We start from the raw sequence: 25,356 nt of genomic DNA on the forward strand, positions 1-25,356 counted from the left end.
TTAAATAAAGGTGAAATAAATCAAATAAAAAATATTTGAGCAGGGTAAACTAGCTAGCTGCATTTGCTAGCTAAGTGAAACTGAAAAAAAGAAAGTTGAAATCTCTCTCTATGTCTCTCTTGCTTCTCCTTCAGTTTGGAATAAATGAATTTGTTCAAAACTGTTCCAACTATTGTCGTTCTCTCGGAGTCAACTAATCACCACATTGTATACCACTGCAGTGCTAGCTAGCTAGCTGTAGCTTATGCTTTCAGTACTAGATGATTCTCTGATATTTTGATTGGGTGCTGAAAGAGCTCTGATCGGAAGTTGTCATAATTACTGTGTAAGTCTATGGAAGGGGGTGAGAACCATGAGCCTCCTAGGTTTTGTATTGAAGTCAATGTTCCCAGAGGAGAACGGAAGCTAGCTGTCCTCCGGCTACACCATGGTGCTACCCTACAGAGGCTACTGTTATTATTTGCAAAATAGTGTTTTAATCAATTATTTGGTGACATGTGACTATACTTAGTATAGTTTAATCTAAAAAAATAAAATGGAAAAACATTGAAGTTATAAAATTCACTGAGATGGTCCTCCCCTGTGGAGTCTCCATTGGTCTACAGATTAAATAGAGGCTGCTATATCCATAGATTTCTCTGGCAATTCCTCCACCCACCATGCACCCCTTAAATAGCCTATGGCTGTTAAGACTCAAATTGAGGGGGTATGCCATAGGTCTACTTTTTGTTAAAGAAAATGCCAAATAGCACAGAACTACCCCTTGTTAGTTTAAGACTGAAAAAAATAAAAACAAATCAGTTTATATTAAGTGATCTATAAAAGCGCTTTGGTCTACGATGCTTTATGCTAGAAACAAGCTGTAAAATACCTGGGAAAGGTGTGACTAATGCATATGGGGATATCATTGTTTTGGTTTCTTTTACATTGAGAGACTGAGCAGCAGCAACCTTCTATAGGTGAGGAGACAAAAAAATAGACTTTGCTTGGGAAGTAATCTAATTCTGACACTTTCAATTGATTAAAGCTATTCACTTTCTGTACAATAGAAGATGTTTAAACCCAGAAAGGGAAACACTTGTGACCTTCTCTCCTTGGGTTAAACCATGGAAGACGAGTAGCCAACAGTTAAAGCTTAAAATGTTCTGCGTCGTTAGGCCTACTGGGGTGGAAAGGTTGGCCTAACTTTTGAAAGAATCATGCTCAGATTCCTAATGATATCTCAGATGTAATTATTTTGTCTCAGGTGTAATTATTTGCAAACAGGGACAGTTTAATTGCAAAAAAGACACACTGATTTGGCATTGGAGAAATATATTAAGATGAACACATACAGTAGGCCTCTTTCTGTCCATTCTTAGCCTGTAATTTCAGTCATTTGAAATTTGATATTCTGCTAATATGTAAAATTATGTAGAATACATAGAATTGCATTAAATATTTATAAAGGATATTTTTTTTCTTGGACCTGTAAATAAAATAATTTTCCTATATAGAAGACCTTTCCACCCCTACTCTTGTCCACCCACGGTGGTCTACGAACCCACAACCTTCTAGCCCACAGCCCTGTGCAATATCAAAATTCCTGCATTGCCATGTAGCCTAATACTTACAGGACAAAGAACAGTTTCTAAAACTGTGTATCTAAGGCTCTGGTCAGCCCAAGAAGTGAGGGTAAACGGTAGACATGTTCTCTGCTATCCACTTTATGTCTGAATTATTTTGGGTGTAGGGGAGGGTCACTTTTTTTAAGCGTTCAGGGAGGATTTAGGTCAAATATATTTTGCTATACCGAGGGCCATCCATTTTCATTTCAGACAGGTCCGATTTTCCATATGTAAAATGAATAACGTTCACTCCCTGACACAGCTAGACATACAAGATTCAAGAAGCATGATCACTCACTGTAACGTTACTGTCAAATGTTAGTGGTTAGCCTAATCGTGGACACTACAGTAAGTGTCACTGGCACTATAATACACATGAAACTCACCTCATAGGCCTTGACAGCAAGGTCCGTCTTTCGTCCATTGACGTCTACAAACTTAATGAAGTCTTCTCAATCTCCTTTTGACATGATAAACCTGCAATATGGCAGAAGTGTAACGTTAACTGCTAGCTATATGGATATAGGAACAGTCATATGGCTAGCAGGCTTTTTAATGCAGGACATATCTAACGGTAGCTAACTACAGAGAATATAACACGACGTTGACATGTTGGTAACGTTAGCTAGCTTATTTTGCTGTCAGTGACTATGGCGTTAGCTACAACATACTTAGCTACAGTAGTTAGCTAGTTAACTGATACGTCATGATAGCATTGACAGTCACTTTCTGCTCTGAGAACGTGCATAGTTGTGCTCAAAACGTCTGGGAAGAGGGGGGGAGGCCGTTCAGCTTAACCACTGTTCTTACCTTATAAGACCTCCAACATTAGCTTATTCCTTTAGCCAGCAAATAAATAGCTTAGCTAGCTAGCTAGCGCGCGTTAGTTATCTAGCACTAACAGGAGTAAAATTAGTCGAGCTCGCGAGAGGCCAAATTAAGTGTGACAGACTTCATTTACGAACTTGTCATTCAGAGGTTGATGAGCATCAAAATGTCTAAAACCTGGACAAACACTCATTGTTATCGTAATTAAACAGGTCATTCGTCTCGATCACAGTGTACAACAATTCCGAAAAAGCAACAGTTCAGTCACCTTGAGGTTAGAAAGTCGCCAGCTGTTGCTTCGTTGTTATTCGCGCGAGGAAATCGTAATAAAATGTAGAAGGAAGTGAGATTTTGGGGGTCCTAAGAAAAGGGAATATGAATGTGAGTCCCCTGCTCGCAGGAATGGAAATACATTCAAAACCAACATGATTTCCCACTTATTTCATAGTTGTCTTCACTATCACTCTACAATGTAGAAATGTAGTAAAAATAAAGAAAAACCCTTGAATGAGTAGGTGTGTCCAAAACTTTTGACTGGTGCTGTATGTGTACTTGAGCCCAAGATTCTGGACCTTTATGGCACAAGGGTTTGCTTGCTCTGTCAATGTATGTACTGTTGCTATACCCCACTCTGGTATAAAGTTTGACATTTCTCTTATTGTACTGTACTTTATATTGTTATTCACTCTTCAGTTTAATTGGCAATAGACATTCTGATGGAAAGAACATTGTGGGTTCCCTTTTATTCTTAAAATCTTATGTACAAGTGTAACTTTTATTTATGTACATTTAATATAGAAAGCTTATATACGTCATAATACATCAAACATTTCCCAATTGCACTAGTCTGTCACAGATGTATAATCAAAGTCAGTTTCTTTCCAAATGTCTTAGCAGAGAAGCTCATTTCTGTTGGTAAAGGCCGTTATTTACCTATAAATATTTGAGTGCTTTTTGCATTCTGGAGAAGGAAAATGACGTAGAAAAAGATTCTCAGCAGCCGCAGAAAGGGCAACCTTCAAATAGATAGTGAGCAGAGCAAAGTATGGATCAAGATCATCATGGTGAGGGTAAGACAAACAGACAACGAACGCACACATATAGCCACTTCAAAAAGGGCAGTCTTAATTCACCATAATTCTGTGAGTTACTTCTTACAATTCTTTTTTCAACCTTTTCCATACGACATCAAAACAACATACATTTAGGAAATGTTTTCGATGCATGACTGGATGCCTCCTGCGAACAGGTGAGTGGAGATTAAAGTGTATCTTTTTTCAGTCAGTGATCACATGTCCAGGCCAGATAGAGTACCCTCCTTCAGGACTGGGGGGTGTGAGGATGTGTGACCAGGCAGGGTAGTGAGACCAGGCATGATGGAGGAAAGGAAGAAGAGAATGGAGTGCGAGACAGGTCCAAATGTACATAGATCTTCAATCTGTTTGTCTTTAAATCCACAAAAATTAAGAGTAAAAAATATATTCATATAAAAGTAAACTATGTGTTGTCTCATTGGAAGACACAAAGGAGCACAAAAACAAAAATCGAAGGTTGACGACAAGTTTTATAATTTGCTTTAAGACGGTTTTACGAAGACTGAGTGCTGTTTGGAGGGGGCAGGGGAAGGACCGTGACATTTTGAAGGTGTGGCGACGACGGACATTTTGGGGACAGTCTGTGATGTCCCCTCTCCATCCTCCCTCTTTCGTGGAGCTGAGCAGTCTGAGCTGCAGCCTTGGAGCAGCAGATCAGTCTGGAGGGCTGAGCACTTCTCTCTCAGTCCGCCTGTCAGTCAGTCTTTCAGCCTGAGTCTCCAATGTCATTGTCCACAGGGGGCGGAATGCTGGGCAGCACTGTGGAGCCGGTTCCTGCTGTAAGGTAGCCAGCGACTCCTGGACCTGAAGGAGACAGCCAAACAAAAAGAGACAGGGGATGAGAGACTGAGGAATGCTCAAGGCTGACCACTGAAATTGAATGCACAAGATGAGTGGTAAGGACTGAGGTCAACACTAGATTATCTGTTGAAGATGTTACATTGTGTGGTTATTATGTTATGTTACAGGGCTGGCGGTGTGAGAGGTGGTAGTGGAGATGGCATACGAGTATATGAACTATTGCTACTTAAACCATCAGCAAGCATATTGCCACTGTTGACTTTATTAGGGCCACTGTTGACTTTATTAGGGCCACTGTTGACTTTATTAGGGCCACTGTTGACTTTATTAAGGGCTTCCCCATCACTGGTTCAAAGGATTCCCTCATTGACTTGTGCTACAGTGATCCAGCCATTGTGTTTTTCCAATCCATATCCGAAGATGAAGATGAGATGTGTTTGGGAAAGTGGAAATGGAAAAACTGAGCAGTGGCACAAGATGGAGGGCCACAGGAAAATGAGTTGAGGTGGAGGGAGGGTGGGTGGGGGGGGAGCAAGGACAAAGTCTACCTGCAGTCAGAGCAAAGAGAGGAGTGCTGGGAGGACCATGCATAGGAAACTACAGCCCAGTCCGCAGGGGGCTGCTGGCCGCCATGAGAGAGGGAGTGGACACACCTGAGTAAGAAGGAAACGTGGAGGAAGACAAAGGGAAAGAACAGGAGGAAGAGAGGAAAACAGAGAGGAAAAGTAGGGAGGAGGGTATAAGGCTGAGAGGCACTAAGTGAGGAGTCAGCAGCCACAAAGTGCTCAATGGAAGCATAGTAGAACGAAGGGATTCAGATTGGGCTTGTACAATGCCCCCTCTTTGTAGTGCTTAATATACTGTGTGTGTCTGTGGATTACATCCCCACCTGTGATGTACCCTGCAGTCTGGGACTCGGAGATGAACAGGTCATGCTTCTGGTCTTTGAAGGCACTCCACACAGTAGACCGATTCAGGATTTCATTCACCTGCAACACAAGACCTCTCAGACTGATAGAAGTGTACAGTAGCAGTGAGGATAGGATAAGATCAACTTTAATGTCCCGAGGGGAAATGACACACAGTAAGTACTGCAATATATTGTTGATATACGGATTGATATATTGACTGACATAGTCATGGTGCCTAACCTGTTCTCCATAGTGCAGACTGCGTGTCATGGACTTGAGAGCCTTGACGATCTGAGCCTTGGTGGCCGAGGGGTTGTCTAAGGTCTCCAGTCCAATTCCTTCCAGTAGCCGCAGGAGGTACGGCACCAACTCCACTCGGAGGGCCTGTGTGTGCATGTAGGAACCCATAAAAACACTCAAATGACATGGAATAACAAGTAAAAAAGGTTTGAACGCAAGCACACCCTGTGTTTTCCCCTAAGGAATAAACAGGGGAAAAAAAATGTTGAGAAAATGTAACTGTGTTAACTGTGGTACCCTAATTCCTATATAGTGCACTACTTCTGATCGGAGAACTATGGGCCCTGGCCAAAAGTAGTGCACTGCATAAAGAATAGTGTGTCATTTGGGACTCAACAAATGACAGAGATGAGCTACCTGAGACACGAGGTCTGTCTGCTCTCTCTGGAACATGCGGTTCAGCGCCTCACAGGCCAGTCCTGCCATGTCCGCCCTCATCTTCATCCCACTCATCAGAGGACCGATGGTCTCCAGAGACGCCATAGAGCGCACACATTGCTGCGCGCGCACATACAGGTGTACACAAACAGACACACAAAAACACAGCATTAGACTTGTTATACACTTCTAAGTGTGACAAAAATAAATATAAAACAGATTTAGTGTACATGGGAAGATTGTTGACCTCATTACAATCAAATCAAGACTATTGTAGACTCTATATGTAGTTAAAGTTGACTTGGTCGTAGTTATACAGCTACATTAATACATCAGCCAATCATAGCTTGCTAAACTAGCTTATGGTCGATCTGGTCATCCTGTCTGTCATATAGAATATCATCTCATGTTGTGGAAAGCCACCATAGACTGATCTCACCTCATTATCTGAGAGCACGTGGATGAGGCGGATAGAGCTCTTGGGCACGGCGTTGTACTTGTGGGTCAGTGCTGCCAGGATGCGGTGCAGGTGTCCCAGGGGAGGGACCTGATCACACAGCTGTGTCTGGGTGCTGAACAAACACACCGCCGCTGTGGTAACTGTCTCCAGGGCCTCACCCTGTTAGAAATGAGCAGCGATGGTTAGAAATTGAGATGTTAGCGTACAAGCATAGAAGTGGATATTCTGTACAGGGTCTTTTATGAGATGACAATAGATATTTTCCTGCTCAGTTACAGGAAATATATGTGTGTGTGTGTGTGTGTGTGTGTGTGTGTGTGTGTGTGTGTGTGTGAGAAATGTGCTTTAATTCACTCAGTGAGACAATTTCATGGTGGCAAGGATATGAATGTGTGCGTGTGTCCTCACATTGGGATTGTTAGTCTCAAATAGCTCAGTAATGGTCTCCAGGAGGGACACTAGAAACTCCCGGGGTTTGCGAAGCACCCAGCCCGGCTGAGCGATGAAGATACGCAGGAAGACTCCACCCACCGCCAGCTCACCCTGCCCGTCCCCGTACGCCACCGTGAACTCCTCGGGCAGCTGCAAACACAGTTAACATTGTAATATTAACACACCGTGTAATTAATGTGATTACTGTTGTTTACGCTGATTCCTTTGGGCATTTATCAGGTCACCTTATTCACCGTTTACTACACAGCGAAAAGTATTAGTAGCAAATAAGATATCCATCACATTTACATGAATATGGCTCCATTTATTGATTTGAACTTACTCTCCAGCTAACATCAGGATTATCCTTTTGCTGCTTAAAGTGCCTGCAGAGTAAAAGGGAGAAAAACATGAGACAAAAGATACAAATCACATGGTCAATAAGAGAGAAGCCCAGAAAGAAAGTTTGCGTACTCGAGCATCATCTCCCGGACCTTGGTGGAGACAGTCTCCCGAGAGCCGTCGTTCCAGATGAGCTCGGGGTTCTCATGTGTCCCCTCGAAGATGTGCACCGCCGCCTCCGCGTTGTCCCGCATAGCGTCCATGAACACGCCGGGCAGGAAACGCATCAGAGTCAGACGCACCTGAGGGGGAGAGAGGGATAAGGATGAGGGAGAAAGAAAACAGGGCCCTAGCCAAAAAGTAGTGCAATATATGGTGAATAAGGTGCCATTTGGGATGCAGAGCTAAAGTATTCTCTACAGAGTGATCGCTCTCTTCCTATGGCAAGCCACGCAAGGATACTGACTGACCTTTGGCCCAACCAGCTTGTCTGAGGTCATCTTGGAGAAGAGCTCGGCCGTCTGGGAGCGCACCTGGGGGTGGGTGGAGTTACAGAAGAGGTCCAGTAGGTAGATCAATGCACCTGGAGGAAGAGGGGGGAGGGCAGAGTTTGACATGAAAAATCTGTCCTACTTGTCCAAAGGACAAGTGGCTAAAAAAGTGAAGCTCTTTCCTGGGATGATAAAAATAAATATGTCTATGGTTCAAAACGAACTCTGGGACAGTTCTGGGATGACAAATACAAAATTCATACAACCACATAAAAAAATATGTAAAAAAGCAATGAGGCTGATGAAACAGATCAGACCGGTTGGCTTAAAATGTTGATCAAGTTGTATTTCTTCATATTATAAGCGCAACAATGTGCACATGGCTGTAGGCTACGCGCAAACGTTCCAAAATGCAATCAGAGGGAAAACACCATTCTCAAAAGCGCACCGCACGCATAAGCAGTTTCAACTGACAGATGAAAATATCTGTTCGAAATTAAGAAAGCGGGGAGATCTAAACATGAATCAACTAGCATTGGTTAGGCCTACTAATATGACTAGGATTTATGCATTTGTCTGTTGGACAATAAAATAACGAGAACATGAGAAAAATGCTGGTTTTAAGGGCATATTAAGTGTTTGTAAATACTTCCCTCCACATTTCTATGGTTCTATTTTGGCTAGGCTACTTTGAAACAAGGTAAGACATGCTTCATAATATGACATAACATTTCCAGGTTTTAAACAGTACGTTTATGCTTAAATAGTTTCAAAACGCTGACTGCCTCTTGCTCAGATTCAATGTGGGTTATGTACTGTACGGTGCGCAACACCGTACATAACCGTTCTGTTGTGACCATTTTATCTGAACGAACCTTGCCTCGAATATGTTGATAGAATCAAGCCTTTAAGATTAAAGTTGAACTATCCTTCATTATATTTGTAAAACATGACTAGCGTATAGCCTATATTTATGTAATTAAAGGTCTCAAAGTTTGGCTACATTTTCAGGCGTCTCCATTTTTTTTTAACATTTTTTTTTTAAGAGGAAAATCGTTATTGTCAATCCCTGGAGAGTTACCCATGACAACAGATGATGATACAAGTAACTGCAAAATAGCGGAAACATTTGAGTAAATGAGGGATATAAAGCAGGGGCTTCCACACAGGTGGGGTTTCTGAGTTAATTAAGCAATTAACATCTGGTCATGTATAAAAATGCCCATTTGCCCATTATTTTGGCTACGATGGCTGACTTTGAAAGAGGAGTCTCAAAAGGAGCATCGGAGGTTTAAAGTGTGTGTGGGTCTCTTAGTCATCAGATCTTAACCCAATTGAACACTTACGAAAGATTCTGGGGGAGAGCCGGAGAGAGCGTTTTCCACCACCATCATGGAAGAATAGTGTTGCATTCCTCCAATAGATTTCCAGAGACTTGTGCTGCTTTTAGACCAACACCAGTGTTACACTAGTATATACACCCTTATGTTATAGTAGGGAAAACAGTTGCTTTGTGAGAAGGTGTTACAGTTCACAGCTAGCCATTGTTATGTAAATGAGAGCTGAAAAGTACCAGTGGCCTGGCTTGGCCCAGTGAGAGACAGGTGCCAGCCCGCATAGATGTAAACAGAAAAGTTTGACCCTTTTGGTAAAAAAATGTAAATAAAAAAGGGGTAAATCCTGTATGGAAATGTGCCATTGTCGATTCCAAGGCGTATTGAAGCTGTTCTGGTGGCTTGTGGTGGACCAACGCCCTACTAAGACACTTTATGCTGGTGTTTCCTTTATTTTGGCAGTTACTATAATACTGTATATTCAAGAACAAATCTGCATTATACTGACCCTTAGCCATAGCTTCTTTGACTATCTTGGTGTTGGAGGTCAAGGCGTACAAGGTTTCCAGTACAAGCTGCCGGCCTGAAAGGAATACATAAAATCAGACAGGTTTTGAATAGTGTATATCGTAGAAAGGAGTAGTAGATGAAGTAGGTGTTATGTGGTCTTACTGGAAGGCAAGGAGTGCAGTAGCACCAGTAGGTTGGACAGCACCAGGGACTCAGCGATGTTGGCCACACATTCCTGGTTGGAGGTGACCGTGTTCACAACCTTGGGGAGAAAAACAAAGAGTGAATATATGTGTGTGTGCGCGTGCGTGTGTGCGTGTGCGTGTGCGCGTGTGTGTGTGTGTGTGTGTGAGAGAGTGAGTGAGTGAGAGAGTGAGAGAGTGAGAGAGTGAGTGAGTGAGTGAGAGAGCGCGCATTTGAGTTGAGAGAGTCACTGTACCTCCAAAGCTATTTGCTGCACCTTCCCAGCCCCGTGAACCCGTAACAAGGAGAAGAGCAGCTTGAAATTGCCGATGCACTCGGTCTCCGAACCTGGGGTCAACACAGGTCACAGAGCACACATTCAGTTAATGAAAAAAGCGAAGCATTTTTTTAAAGAATGAGCGGTGGTTGTATATTATACAGTACCTGGGTTGTTCTTAATGACGTTGCGCAAGGCCTCCAGGGCCATCTCAGCCCTGTGGAGCCTCTCTGCGTGCTGCTGGGACTCCACCTTGTTGCTCTGGGACATGGCCAGCAGGGTGGTGAGGTACTGGGCCTGGGAGCCCACATAGTCCAGCAGGCTGGCCGCAAATGCCTTGGGGTACTGGACCATAATCAACAGGGAGACATTGTTACAGACTAATAACAAGGCCTATAACATCTGATCTGATGTTTAAACTAAATATTTGGATGGTTATAACCATAGAAATACATCAAATTACTAGTGTTCTATTTAATTACATGGTTATAGCTAAATACATACAGTACCAGTCAAAAGTTTGGACAGACCTACTCATTCCAGAGATTTTCTTTATTTTTACTATTTTCTACATTGTAGAATAATAGTGAAGACATCAAAACTATGAAATAACACATACTGTATGGAATCATGTAGTAACCAAAAAAGTGTGAAACAAATGATATATTTGAGATTCTTCAAAGTTGCCGCCCTTTGCCTTGATAACATCTTTGCACACTCTTGGCATTCTCTCAGCCAGCTTCATGAGTTATTCACCTGGAATGCATTTCAATTAACAGGTGTGCCTCGCTAAAAGTTAACTTGTGGAATTTATTTCCTTCTTAATGCGTTTGAGCCAATCAGTTGTGTTGTGACAAGGTTGGGGTGGTATACAGAAGATAGCCCTATTTGGTAAAAGACCAAGTCCATATTATGGCAAGAACAGCTCAAATAAGCAAAGAGAAATGACAGTCCATCATTACTTTAAGACATGATGGTCAGTGAATACGGAACATGTCAAGAACTTAGAACGTTTCTTCAAGTGCAGTTGCAAAAACCATCAATTGCTATGATGAAACTGGCTTTCATGAGGATCGCCACAGGAAAGGAAGACCCAAAATTACTTCTGCTGCAGAGGATAAGTTTATTAGAGTTACCGGCCTCAGAAATTGTAGCCCAAATAAATGCTTCAGAGTTCAAGTAACAGACACATCTCAACATCAACTTTTCAGAGGAGACTGTGTGAATCAGGCCTTCATGCGCAAATTGCTGCAAAGAAACCACTACTAAAGAACACCAATAAGAAGAGACTTGCTTGGGCCAAGAAACACAAGCAATGGACATTAGACCGGTGGAAATCTGTTCTTTGGTCTGTTGAGTCCACATTTGAGATTTTTGGTTGCAACCGCCGTGTCTTTGTGACACAGAGTAGGTGAACGGATGAGCTCCGCATGAGCAGTTCCCACAGTGAAGCATGGAGGAGGTGGCATGATGTGGGGGTGCTTTTCTGATTACACTACACGGTCTGTGATTTATTTAGGCACACTTAACCAGCATGGCTACCACAGCATTCTGCAGCGATACGCCATCCTATCTGGTTTGCGTTTAGTGGGACTATCATTTGTTTTTCAACAGGAGAATGACGCAAAACACCTCCCGGCTGTGTAAGGGGTATTTGACCAAGAAGGAGAGTGATAGAGTGCTGCATCAGATGACTTGGCCTCCACAATCACCCAACCTCAACCCAACTGAGATGGTTTGGGATAAGATGGACCGCAGAGTGAAGGAAAAGCAGCCAACAAGTGATCAGCATTTGTGGGAACTCCTTCAAGACTGTTGGAAAAGCATTCCAGGTAAAACTGGTTGAGAGAATGCCAAGAGTGTGCAAAGCTGTCAAATGGTGGCTACTGTGGAAGGACCACCAGAGGTGGCTACTGTTTGCTCCCACAGACAGTAGCCCAACCCGGCATGTGAGTGAAGGTGATCAGAGGCAATTAAGGCCAGCTGACGGTACTAATGAGCTATTCTCTTCCCCCTACAAGAGCGAGGAGGGAACTGGCAGAGGGGGGAGAAAAAAAAGTGTTTGCTTCTACAAAGGAGAGGACGTACCTTTTGGAAGGGAGAAGGGGACACACCACCTCTAGGGAATGGTCACCACTGATCCGGGCAACCACCCGAAGGGGGCTCTCCATGGACGGATCGTGAAGGCGGTGACACACCGGTGATTTATGTTATAGTTTAAAGATACTCACCTTGTCTTCCTTGTTGTTGTGAAGATGTGTTTTCCTTGGGATATCATCCTTGATTGTGTTGGAGTGTTTGAGAAGGAAAAATACCTCAATAGAGAACTTTGTTCAATTAAGAAAACTTGCTCTTGACAAGTTCATTCCACCTTTCCGCTTTAGAGCAACCTCCAAGTACTTGGTCCACTCACACTACTTTGAAGAATCTCAAATATAAAATGCATTTTGATTTGTTTAACACTTTTTTGGTTACTACCTGACTCCATATATGTTATTTCATATTTTGGATGTCTTCCTTAACAGTTTCTACAATGTAGAAACTAAAAAGTAAAAATAAAGAAAAAAAACATGAGGTGTGTCTAAACTTTTGACTGGTACTGTACGCATTACCAGATAATTACCTGCAGGTTTTCAGATATTACTGTGAGCTGCGTGAAGCAAATGGATTACCGTGACTGTGTGCTACTTAATGGCATGACAATGTTGTTAGTACCAATTTGATTGAACAATGGTTGACAGTGACGAGTATGGGGCTTGGTTTGACACTAAACTGAGTGTTGGGGCTCACCTCTAGAGGATAGGCAGGCTGCTCGTTGTAGACGCGGACAAAGACCTCGCCCACGATAAGCTCTTTACCATGGTCACTGAACACAAACTCTGAGCCAAAGCTCTTATCGTTATCCCCCTAAGACAAAGACACATTTCTATATACAGGCCTAATAATACACTTTTACAGTGATCATAACACAGATGTCCATTGCAGCATCCCAAATGGACCCGGGTCAAAAGTAGGGCACTATACAGGGAAAAAGGTGCCATTTGGGACGTAGCCACATTCTAGAGTCAGTCCAAGTGCTCTGCTCACCCTCCTGATGTTGGCCTCCTGCTGGGCCTCTAGGAACTCCAGAAGCTCGGCCCGGGTCCCGTTGTTCCAGATCAGGTAAGGGTTCTCTGAGTTGCTGTTCAGCAGCTTCAATACCTAGTATGACACACAGGGGAAAAGACATGGGACAGCTGCATGAGTGAGTGAGTGTGTGTGTGTGAGTGTGTGTGGCATATCAGAGTATATCCTCAAGAGTGTTTTAACTAGTGGGTCTATGAGTATGTGTAATTGTGTCTAATCTACATATTCCCTTTCACCTTTTCCAATATCACTCACCTCTGCCGGTGCCCTTGACCCTAACCTCCTCGATATATAGGGTGTGAGCATGGCCGCAAGGCTCTTACGAATTGTAGGGTTCTCCGGGGGTTGCCCCTCCACCCCGTTAGTCTCCACTACACCTCCATCTCCAGGGGGTGGGGGTGTCGGGGTGTAGCCCCCCAGACGACTGAGGGCCACCAGGCTGAGCTTGGCCAGGCTGTTGGCCATCTCCTGCTGGTTGGTGTCCTGGCTGGTGGCCACGCCGCTCTCCTCCAGCGTGTAGTCATAGTTGAACAGATGCACCAGGAGGTGCCAGAGCACGCCAGCATGGTACAGGTGCGCCTGCAGGAAGTAGTCCACGGCGAAGGAGCTGATGCACTGCACGGCCAGTGCCGCTGTCCGCTGGAGACCCTGAGAGAGAGAGAGAGAGATGATTGCTATCAATTGAAGGTGTGTGCTCACATTTAAAATGCCACTTTTTGGAAGTACAAGTTGGTGTCCTTTCTGCATTGGATGACAGAGTGGTATCTCATTAGTACATACAGAGCCAGAGATATAAGGTGTTGTTACATGATTAAGTAGAGGTCTCACCTTCCCATAGTAGAGCATGTGACACAGATCCCTGATGATGTTGGGCAGCTCGATGATCTTCTCCCGGCACTCCTCAAACTGAGCCGCTACACTGTAGCACTTACACACCTGGCCACACACCTAGGAACAGACAAAATAACACAGCCCATTAACGACACTGAACAGTAACACTCATTTCCAGGCTGACATGTATGGGTTAGAATACAGTGAAATTAGTGTGACAGAGGGATGTTTGTGTATCTGATGTGTTGTTAAATATATATATTTTTTTTTTAAATGTGATTTTACACTTTATTCAGACAGTAAGGAAATTAGAAGGGGAGACAGGCAAGTGGGATAAAGAATAGAAAGGGTAAACACAAGAATTGAATCCTTGTCTCCGGTGGGGGAATCGTATATAAGACGTGCCAGGGAGTGTTACCACTCCACCACGTCCTGGCACTGTGGTGGTCTTACTTGAACAGCCATGTCATCAGACTTGCTGGAAGCGGTTAAAACAGCGACACACCGGGATAGGGCGTCCAACAGAATCTGGTGGAAATGGGAAAGGGATATTTTTGGTGGACTATGTTATACACCAGAAAAGTATAAATGTAAGAATGTCGATCACAAAAGGTGAAGATTGTTGCAATATCTGAATTGTATTTATTAGCGCACACGGTTTCAAAACGTAGTAAAATGTTTTGCAACGGAAAATGAAAAACTAACATTTCTTATTGGACACCTCTCCCTGTTATAGTCATTTACTTTCATTGAATATGACCCTGATATGTGAACAGCCAGTAGTGTTGTTAGTTTTACCTCAATGCCGCGTTCTCTGCGTAGTTCCTCAGCGTTGAGGGCAGAGCAGTTGACCGTGTGGAAGGCCAGCTCGATTGCAGCTGGGAGCAGGGGGGAGGTCTTGGAGAACAGCTGCTCGTCACCCGTCTCCATGGTGATGGTCTTGATGAGCATTGGGTAGCCGGCGTACTTGTAAGGTTCCAGTTCTGTCGACAAAGGATAACAAGAGCTTGCCTTAAAGGGATAGTTCACCCAATTTACAAAACAACATATAGGTTTATTTGGCCTGTAAGCAGTCTATGGACAAGGTAAGATAGCAATCCATCCTTTGGTTTTATTTACATGGCCACCGTCTCCAAATGCTAACCTTTTAGCATTTGCGTCCAAAAACCAATGCAAGTTAATATGCCCTGACATTATAATTGTTGTCTGTTTTTATGTCTAATTCACCTTAATAACATAAAAAATACAATACTACAGACAATGCAGAATGGTGCAGAGAGTATTAGAATGTCAGACCTTGTTTGTGTCTGTTGAAGAGGATGCTCTGGGCTTTGAGGATGAGGATGATGTTCTCAGGGTCGGGGCCATCAATAATGCGGGCCGACTTCGTGCACAGGAACTCATAGGCCTTGTTCACCTTCTCAAACATGTCCTGAACACACAAAGAGACACAGCCATGAACACAGACACAACTCTGAACAATGAAAGTAAATGCTCCAAGACAGGAGGGGAAAACTGCTCAAACTCTGATGATAATAGCTATGCCCCAAACGGCATCCTAATCCCGATATCTGTGGTCACTTTGAGTCAAAATGGACGCAGAGATCCACCGCTCAGATAAAAACATGACTTAAAAACATAAGCCTATGCAACATTAACCAATTAAAAACTGTTCTGTAGCAACGAGGTTTGTGCAGTAGGCTATAGGCCCAATACATTATCACTGCATTTTGGCTATGCTTGAAGTGCCCTACATTGTTGTTATTCTCAGACCATTTAAAAATGATATTTCAAAACTTGTGGTATATGCTCAAACTGGTAATAGAACAGTTGTTGTATTACTTGTAAGGCACAGCCAAGTGGGCCTAATTTAAAATAAATTGCTTTGCTCAATGTCCCTCTGCTCTCCCTCCACTGAGACTGACCAAAAAGGGGACACCGTCTTCCAGCTGATGGGGAAACTCTAGTCACACCGCATTATTTCTGCCTCATGCACAAATTCATGTTGTAACTGCTATGACCAGAGAAAGTGAAACTTCCCTCCATATGAAAAAAGACCCAAGTCGCTAACATGAATAATGCAAGCCTATCGATACACTCATTCGCTGCAGTGCTGGTTGTAGCGCGAGTAGGCAGCAGCACATTTATTGGCTTATAAAAGTGTTGAATAAAAAGGGTTGACGGTGCAGAGTAAACTTAAACATGAACTCACTCATAGAAACAGCTGCTCTTTACAGTTTTTGTTGACAGTATCTACTTTGCTGTGTGCTCGAGGAAGCTTCAGAAACGGTAATCTGAGCTATCCGATTGGCCGGCTGTAGGCGCACTTGATTTGCTGTCCTGGCATACCGGAAAGGTGGAGTTTATAGCTTCAGACACATTAAATGGTTAAAAATGGGAACAAGTGCGCCTACCGCCAACAGTGTGAGACGAATGACAAAAAATAGTAATGTGAGGCTTAATCGTTGGGGTTTTTACAGAAATGTTTGGGGACCGACTAGGATGGTTGAAGATCGACCAGCCACAAAACACAGAAGGCCCAATAATATAGGGTCATGTTCATTTGGTCATGCGAGGGAAAACATTTTAAAAAACACGTTTCAAGTTTTGTTTGTGACCACTGCCCTATATAGTGCACTACATAGGGAATAGGGTGCCACCTGGGAAGCAGCAATGGTGAGGTAACATACCCTGCCCTCTGGGTTCTTGTCCGGATGGTACTTCTGTGCCAGTCTGAAGTAGGCCTTCCTGATCTTACTCTCCTCATGCCTGTGGAAAAACAATTGTATAACAATCAGAAAATCTAAAATATTCCATCTACAGAGTACCAATAGACATCTTGTAGAGGAGAGACGACAGAGGGAAGGGAGAAGTGTATTTATCTTCATATATGAATGGCCACTTACTGTCCCTGACCCTTGGGCAGGATGAGGACTTCATAGGCATCATCTACAGACATGGAGGGAGGCTTCTTCTCCACCTCCTTCTTCCAGGCCTCCAGGGCATCCTTCAGCAGCTTCACCTGCAGGGGGCAGAATACAATAGAGACCAATGATGATAGCACTATTAAGGTCTCCATCCCTTTCATATACACTTTTAGTATAGGTGCTGCAGTCGGAAACGCTTCCAAAACACACTTTCATTTGTCAATCAGCCTCTCACAAGCCCATTCTACCATCATATAGTTGCATGCACACGCACAGTTAACATCAACATACGGGCTCTCGGATGGGCCAGTTCGGGAAGCGGTTGGCGTCACACAGGTGCCGGAGGTAATAGATGTTGCAGAAGAGCTCGTTGTCCAGCTGGGGGAAGCTGACCACGGGGATGGGGCAGTACTGGTAGAGGGCCCGCGTGTTGCTGTACAGCCGTGGGCTGAAGTCGGCCAGATGGGCCGCAATCTTCTCTATCATCATCCGCCTTTGAGGGGGGGACGAGGCAGATGTGTAGACGAGAGAGAGAGAGAGACTTGGTCCAAAAACATTCCTTCAACACCATCTGGTCCTTCAAATCCATCATTGGGGATAGTGCCTGAGATTTGATTCCAGACTGTGCAAAAGACAGTCAAAGGACAATAACAGCAAGCTTTTGTCTACCTCATCTCGCTGCTCCAGATGGCCTCTGGCGTGTCAAACTCTCCAAGGAAGATCTCGGAAAAGCGTTCTGCCTCGTAGTTTTCCAGGTAACACACCATGGCCTCGGGCAGGACCGGCCCCAGAACACTGCGCTGCGCGATGTCTGTACCTTTGGCCTCTTCTGACTTAAAGGCCTGCTTCAGGTGAGTGTACTTCAGGAACCTAAAGGAAACCACAAGACATAATGTAGGCCAACAGAAAATCAGATAGATAGATAGATAGATAGATAGATAGATACAGTGCCTTGCGAAAGTATTCGGCCCCCTTGAACTTTGCGACCTTTTGCCACATTTCAGGCTTCAAACATAAAGATATAAAACTGTATTTTTTTGTTAAGAATCAACAACAAGTGGGACACAATCATGAAGTGGAACGACATTTATTGGATATTTCAACCTTTTTTAACAAATCAAAAACTGAAAAATTGGGCGTGCAAAATTATTCAGCCCCCTTAAGTTAATACTTTGTAGCGCCACCTTTTGCTGTGATTACAGCTGTAAGTCGCTTGGGGTATGTCTCTATCAGTTTTGCACATCGAGAGACTGACATTTTTTCCCATTACTCCTTGCAAAACAGCTCGAGCTCAGTGAGGTTGGATGGAGAGCATTTGTGAACAGCAGTTTTCAGTTCTTTCCACAGATTCTCGATTGGATTCAGGTCTGGACTTTGACTTGGCCATTCTAACACCTGGATATGTTTATTTTTGAACCATTCCATTGTAGATTTTGCTTTATGTTTTGGATCATTGTCTTGTTGGAAGACAAATCTCCATCCCAGTCTCAGGTCTTTTGCAGACTCCATCAGGTTTTCTTCCAGAATGGTCCTGTATTTGGCTCCATCCATCTTCCCATCAATTTTAACCATCTTCCCTGTCCCTGCTGAAGAAAAGCAGGCCCAAACCATGATGCTGCCACCACCATGTTTGACAGTGGGGATGGTGTGTTCAGCTGTGTTGCTTTTACGCCAAACATAACGTTTTGCATTGTTGCCAAAAAGTTCAATTTTGGTTTCATCTGACCAGAGCACCTTCTTCCACATGTTTGGTGTGTCTCCCAGGTGGCTTGTGGCAAACTTTAAACAACACTTTTTATGGATATCTTTAAGAAATGGTTTTCTTCTTGCCACTCTTCTATAAAGGCCAGATTTGTGCAATATACGACTGATTGTTGTCCTATGGACAGAGTCTCCCACCTCAGCTGTAGATCTCTGCAGTTCATCCAGAGTGATCATGGGCCTCTTGGCTGCATCTCTGATCAGTCTTATCCTTGTATGAGCTGAAAGTTTAGAGGGACGGCCAGGTCTTGGTAGATTTGCAGTGGTCTGATACTCCTCCCATTTCAATATTATCGCTTGCACAGTGCTCCTTGGGATGTTTAAAGCTTGGGAAATCTTTTTGTATCCAAATCCGGCTTTAAACTTCTTCACAACAGTATCTCGGACCTGCCTGGTGTGTTCCTTGTTCTTCATGATGCTCTCTGCGCTTTTAACGGACCTCTGAGACTATCACAGTGCAGGTGCATTTATACGGAGACTTGATTACACACAGGTGGATTGTATTTATCATCATTAGTCATTTAGGTCAACATTGGATCATTCAGAGATCCTCACTGAACTTCTGGAGAGTTTGCTGCACTGAAAGTAAAGGGGCTGAATAATTTTGCACGCCCAATTTTTCAGTTTTTGATTTGTTAAAAAAGGTTGAAATATCCAATAAATGTCGTTCCACTTCATGATTGTGTCCCACTTGTTGTTGATTCTTCACAAAGAAATACAGTTTTATATCTTTATGTTTGAAGCCTGAAATGTGGCAAAAGGTCGCAAAGTTCAAGGGGGCCGAATACTTTCGCAAGGCACTGCAGGCAGGCACTGCAGGCAGGCAGGCACTGCAGGCACTGCAGGCAGGCAGGCACTGCAGGCACGGCAGGCACGGCAGGGCAGGGCAGGGCAGGGCAGGGCAGGGCAGGGCAGGGCAGGGCAGGGCAGGGCAGGGCAGGCAGGCAGGCAGGCAGGCAGGCAGGCAGGCAGGCAGGCAGGCAGGAAGTTTACATACACTTATGTTGGAGTCATTAAAACTTGTTTTTAAACCACAAATTTCTTGTTAAACTATAGTTTTGGCAAGTCGGTCATGCATGGATCGTAGTGTGTGCGTGAGTGTATGACATGCGTGTGTCCGGTTGCATCTCTCCACCAGTCTGACCTGGCCACAGGCAGCACGTTGGAGCCGGTGTACATCATGATGAAGAAGAAGATGCCGGTGAGGTAGAGGCGTTGCAGGTTGGGGTTGTCCTGCATCACCAGGTACAGCACGTTGGCCACCTTCTCTACCAGGATGGGGTCAAAGGTCAGCAGCAGCTGTTGGAGAAGGGAGGAGGAAATAGTACACATATCATTACATTTTATTTAACCAGGAAGTGCCATTGAGGTTAGAAGACATCTTTCACAAGGGAGACCTGGGTCTACATTTAACTCGGTACATTTCAGGGCTCGTATTCATAAAGCGTTTCAGAGTAGGAGTACTTATCTAGGATAAGTTTGACCTTTTAGATTATAAACAATGGAGCGTGGGACCTGATCCTAGATCAGCACACCTTATCTTAGATCCTTTATGAATACCAGTCCAGCTGGCTAAAGTGGTAGGATAGTGATTTGAATGACAACCAAACATGTGAATGTTATTAACTATGGGAGGGAGATGGAGCTGATAATAGGTTGGTTTCACTCACCTGGACAATGTGAGGGAGGCAGGTGTTGTCACTGATCATTCTCTTGATCTTGGGTAAGGGACGAATAATGGCATTGTCCTGGTCCCTGGGGAAAGACGGAGACATACTCACACTTTAAACTGGGTTTCAGTGAGAGACAAAATGAAAGAGGATAAAAGAGAGGGAGAAAATTAAAGTGAGAATGAAAGAGCAAGAGGTGGAATGAAAGAGAATAAGAGAAAGAATGAAAGAAAGTAAGAGACATTGAGAGAGAACAGAAGCGGGGAAAAGGAGATAACTGATGATCTTCTCCATACCTGCTGGGGTAGTAGGAGCACATGGTGATGAGCATGTTGAGGATGAGCGTGGCCAGGTCTGTTTCGTTCATCACTGCCTGCCCGCTGGCTAGGAGGCACCACTTGAGCTGGGGGATGGCATGAAGGGGGCGCCAGCCGTCCATGCCCTGGGCCCAGCACCGCGTCTTGGCCGTCAGCACTTCTGTGTTCCAGAATTCCTGCATCTGGAGGGCACATGCATGTGTTCAGTCATAAAGATATCATACTTAGGGATAGTTCACCCATGTTACAAAATGTACCTTTTCATGGAGATACCAACAAAAAAACAAATTAATGCAACTGGATCCAGATAATCAGACCTAAGAGCTTTCTTTTGAAGTAGAGCTAAGCATTAGTCTTGGTTTGGCATTCAATAGAAACGTACCTCTTCGAAGCTAAAGGGGCCCCTCCTCTCTTTGTCCGCGTTCCCAAAGTACCACTCCTTCTCGCTCTCCCTCTTCATGTCCGCCCCGGCTTCGATCACATTGCTCTGACAGACATGTTATTAGCATGAAACCAGACAGACTGGCCTGTTACTGAAGCATATAGCTGCCAAAATTCGAGTTGAATTCCAACAGCTATACGCTTCAATCACCTGTAACTGTATCAAAACATACAACTTTCGATATGTGATGAGAAGAATATGCTACCATTTGGGTGGTTCAGACAGGGCAGCGGTAAAGACCTACCTGTAGTGGGACAGTGGCTCGGCTGGTGTGTAGGTGGGCCAGGGTGAGCAGGTCCACTAGGATGCGAACTCCATTGGAGTCCATCACCTCCTTCACATTTTTCTTGTTGAGAATGAGTTTGTTAAGGAAAAGGATCAGTCTGTCTCGTTCCAGTTTGTCTGTAGACTGTAAATACAGAGGGGGAGAGGGAGGAGTTATCATTTCAGAACTGTACCAAAAGGAACTCTGACAGTGTGTGTGTGTGGCTTAGACGGCATATGTGTAATATGTCGAGTTCCCCTGTATTTGGGAGGGGAAAAGCTGTGTAGCCTAGTGCTTGTTTGTGTTTATGAGTCTATCAAAAAATGTAAATCATGTATGGCTGTTTTTTTTATTTTTTTATATAATTTTACCCCCTTTTCCAATTTCGTGGTCTCAAACTGTTAGTAGTTACTATCTTGTCTCATCGCTACAACCGTACGGGCTCGGGAGAGACGAAGGTCGAAAGCCATGCGTCCTCCGAAACAAAACCCAACCAAGCCGCACCGCTTCTTTAACACAGCGCGCATCCAACCCGGAAGCCAGCCGCACCAATGTGTTGGAGGAAACACTGTGCACCTGGCGACCTGGTTAGCGTGCACTGCGCCTGGCACAGGAGTCGCTGGTACGCGATGAGACAAGGATATCCCTACCAGCCAAACCCTCCCTAACCCGGACGACGCTAGGCCAATTGTGCGTCGCCCCACGGACCTCCAGGTTCGCGGCCAGCTGCGACAGAGCCTGGGCGCAAACCCAGAGTCTCTGGTGCCCTAGACCACTGCGCCACAGCCCCATGTATGGCTGTTTTTTTTACACTATGGCCTAAAATAAATTAATTCATGGGCAGAACATTAATGTATATAACCTTGTCCACAGGAATTTGATCAGTTAGACATACGGTTCATGGAAAAATATTCAGATCTGGTAAAAGGCTGACATTTGGTCGTTTTAAATAGGCAAAAAAATAAATTAAATAAAAGACTCTTTGGAACATGACTATAGAAATTGAAACTTTGTCATTTCAGCAGATGATAAACATCCATTTAGGGATATTGGATCCAAAAGCATAACTGTCATCACTGGTGGTTAGTGCAACATAGTGCAGGAAATAAATTCAATGCAGCCTTATATTTAACTAATGAACGATGGGTTATTATGCATAGATTTAGATTACACACACACACACACACACACACACACACACACACACACACACACACACACACACACACAGGGGCAAAAAAGTATTTAGTCAGCCACCAATTGTGCAAGTTCTCCCACTTAAAAAGATGAGAGCCCAACTATGACAGACAAAATGAAAAAAAAAAAAAAATCACATTGTAGGATTTTTTATGAATTTATTTGCAAATTATGGTGGAAAATAAGTATTTGGTCAATAACAAAAGTTTCTCAATACTTTGTTATATACCCTTTGTTGGCAATGACAGAGGTCAAGCATTTTCTGTAAGTCTTCACAAGGTTTTCACACACTGTTGCTGGTATTTTGGCCCATTCCTCCATGCAGATCTCCTCTAGAGCAATGATGTTTTGGGGCTGTTGCTGGGCAACACGGACTTTCAACTCCCTCCAAAGATTTTCTATGGGGTTGAGATCTGGAGACTGGCTAGGCCACTCCAGGACCTTGAAATGCTTCTTACGAAGCCACTCCTTCGTTGCCCGGGCGGTGTGTTTGGGATTGTCATGCTGAAAGACCCAGCCACGTTTCATCTTCAATGCCCTTGCTGATGGGAGGTTTTCACTCAAAATCTCACGATACATGGCCCCATTTATTCTTCCCTTTACCAGTCGTCCTGGCCCCTTTGCAGAAAAACAGCCCCAAAACATGATGTTTCCACCCCCATGCTTCACAGTAGGTATGTGTTCTTTGGATGCAACTCAGCATTCTTTGTCACACGACAAACACGACAAGTTGAGTTTTTACCAAAAAGTTATATTTTGGTAAAAATTGCTCCCACAGTTGATTTCTTCAAACCAAGCTGCTTACCTATTGCAGATTCAGTCTTCCCAGCCTGGTGCAGGTCTACAATTTTGTTTCTGGTGTCCTTTGACAGCTCTTTGGTCTTGGCCATAGTAGAGTTTGGAGTGTGACTGTTTGAGGTTGTGGACAGGTCTTTTATACTGATAACAAGTTCAAACAGGTGCCATTAATACAGGTAACGAGTGGAGGACAGGAGCCTCTTAAAGAAGAAGTTACAGGTCTGTGAGAGCCAGAAATCTTGCTTGTTTGTACGTGCATATATTTATATTCCACCATAATTTGCAAATTAATTAAAAATCCTACAATGTGATTTTCTGGATTTTTTTTCTCATTTTGTCTTGTCATATTTGAAGTGCACCTATGATGAAAATTACAGGCCTCTCATCTTTTTAAGTGGGAGAACTTGCACAATTGGTGGCTGACTCAATACTTTTTTTCAATATATCCACATAATTTTCCTCCCTCATGATTCCATCTATTTTGTGAAGTGCACATCATCTATTTTGTGAAGTGCACCTGTCCCTCCTGCAGCAAAGCACCCCTACAACATGATGCTGCCACCCCGTGCTTCACGGTAGGGATGTTGTTCTTCGGCTTGCAAGCATTCCCCTTTTTCCCCCAAACATAACGATGGTCATTATGGCCAAACAGTTCTATTTGTGTTTCATCAGACCAGAGGACATTTCTCCAAAAGGTACGATCTTTGTCCCATGTGCAGTTGCAAACCGTAGTCTGGCTTTTTTTAATGGCGGATTTGGAGCAGTGGCTTCTTCCTTGCTGAGGACTCGTTTAACTGTGGATATAGATACATTTGTACCCGTTTCCTCCAGAATCTTCACAAGGTCCTTTGCTGCTGTTCTGGGATTGATTTGCACTTCTCGCACCAAAATACGTTAATCTCTAGGAGACAGAATGCATCTCCTTCCTGAGCGGTATGACGGCTGCGTGGTCCCAAGGTGTTTATACTTGCGTACTATTGTTTGTACAGATGAACGTGGTACCTTCAGGCGTCTGGACATTTCTCCCAAAGATGAACCAGACTTGTGGAGGTCTACAATATATTTTCCGAGGTCTTGGCTGATTTCCCCATGATGTCAAGCAAAGAGGCACTGAGTTTGAAGGTAGGCCTTGAAATCCATCCACAGGTACACCTCCAATTGACTCAATGGATGTCAATTTGCCTATCAGAAGCTTCTGAAGCCATGACATCATTTTCTGGAATTTTCCAAGCTGTTAAAAAGGCACAGTCAACTTAGTGTATGTAAACTTCTGAGCCACTGGAATTGTGATACAGTAAACCGTAAGTGAAATAATCTGTCTGTAAACAATTGTTGGAAAATTGACTTGTGTAATGCACAAAGTAGATGTTAACAAACTATAGTTTTGGCAAGTCGGTTTGGACAAGAAATTTGTGGAGTGGTTGAAAAACAAGTTTTATTGACTACAACCTAAGTGTATGTAAACTTCCGACTTCAACGGTACATACATACATACCAAATATACACACACCCGTTCAAAAGTTTGGGGTCACTTAGAAATGTTCTTGTTTTTGAAAGAAAAGCACATTTTTTGTCCATTAAAATAACATCAAATTGATCAGAAATACAGTCTAGACATAGTTAATGTTGTAAATGACTATTGTGGCTGGAATCTGCAGATTTTATATGGAATATCTACATAGGCGTACAGAGGCCCATTATCAGCAACCATCACCCCTGTGTTCCAATGGCACGTTGTGTTAGCTAATCCAAGTTTATCATTTTAAAAGGCTAAATTATCATTAGAAAACCCTTTGGTTAGCACAGCTGAAAACTGTGCTATACAACTGGCCTTCTTTAGACTATTTGAGTATCAGGAACATCAACATTTGTGGGTTCGATTACAGGCTCAAAATGGCCAGAAACAAATAACTTTCTCCTGAAACTTGTCAGTCTATTCTTGTTCTGAGAAATAAAGGCTATTCCATGTGAGAAATTGCAAAGAAACTGAAGATCTCGTACAACGCTGTGTACTACTCCCTTCACAGAACAGCGCAAACTGGCCCTAACCAGAATAGAAAGAGCAGTGGGAAAC

General features: G+C 43.6%; 1 protein-coding gene across 4 annotated transcripts in view; it reads right to left on the reverse strand.

Moving 5' to 3' along the window:
* Positions 1–3,096: 3,096 nt before the first annotated feature.
* Positions 3,097–25,356, reverse strand: part of LOC139420488 (dnaJ homolog subfamily C member 13-like) — a 68,913-nt gene continuing 46,653 nt past the window's right edge. For 3 of the 4 annotated variants that reach the window (XM_071170690.1, XM_071170692.1, XM_071170689.1), the window contains 29 exons: positions 21,267–21,431; positions 20,963–21,067; positions 20,560–20,762; positions 20,264–20,348; positions 19,738–19,892; positions 17,502–17,702; positions 17,124–17,325; positions 16,812–16,927; positions 16,596–16,674; positions 15,202–15,337; positions 14,704–14,888; positions 14,359–14,433; positions 13,903–14,022; positions 13,330–13,722; positions 13,036–13,149; positions 12,739–12,855; positions 10,116–10,293; positions 9,928–10,019; positions 9,651–9,750; positions 9,487–9,561; positions 7,624–7,736; positions 7,286–7,455; positions 7,155–7,197; positions 6,788–6,961; positions 6,359–6,538; positions 5,899–6,039; positions 5,482–5,625; positions 5,220–5,319; positions 3,097–4,333 (listed from right to left, as the gene is read on the reverse strand). In XM_071170690.1, the coding sequence (XP_071026791.1) occupies positions 4,236–4,333; positions 5,220–5,319; positions 5,482–5,625; positions 5,899–6,039; positions 6,359–6,538; positions 6,788–6,961; positions 7,155–7,197; positions 7,286–7,455; positions 7,624–7,736; positions 9,487–9,561; positions 9,651–9,750; positions 9,928–10,019; positions 10,116–10,293; positions 12,739–12,855; positions 13,036–13,149; positions 13,330–13,722; positions 13,903–14,022; positions 14,359–14,433; positions 14,704–14,888; positions 15,202–15,337; positions 16,596–16,674; positions 16,812–16,927; positions 17,124–17,325; positions 17,502–17,702; positions 19,738–19,892; positions 20,264–20,348; positions 20,560–20,762; positions 20,963–21,067; positions 21,267–21,431 (4,059 nt within the window). In that variant the 3' untranslated portion in view covers positions 3,097–4,235. Of the gene's footprint in view, positions 4,334–4,878; positions 4,984–5,219; positions 5,320–5,481; positions 5,626–5,898; positions 6,040–6,358; positions 6,539–6,787; positions 6,962–7,154; positions 7,198–7,285; positions 7,456–7,623; positions 7,737–9,486; positions 9,562–9,650; positions 9,751–9,927; positions 10,020–10,115; positions 10,294–12,738; positions 12,856–13,035; positions 13,150–13,329; positions 13,723–13,902; positions 14,023–14,358; positions 14,434–14,703; positions 14,889–15,201; positions 15,338–16,595; positions 16,675–16,811; positions 16,928–17,123; positions 17,326–17,501; positions 17,703–19,737; positions 19,893–20,263; positions 20,349–20,559; positions 20,763–20,962; positions 21,068–21,266; positions 21,432–25,356 lie in introns of all 4 variants that reach the window. The other variant, XM_071170693.1, reaches the window with a different exon arrangement.

Source organism: Oncorhynchus clarkii, chromosome 11, assembly GCF_045791955.1.
Source record: "Oncorhynchus clarkii lewisi isolate Uvic-CL-2024 chromosome 11, UVic_Ocla_1.0, whole genome shotgun sequence".
Lineage (NCBI taxonomy): Eukaryota > Metazoa > Chordata > Actinopteri > Salmoniformes > Salmonidae > Oncorhynchus > Oncorhynchus clarkii.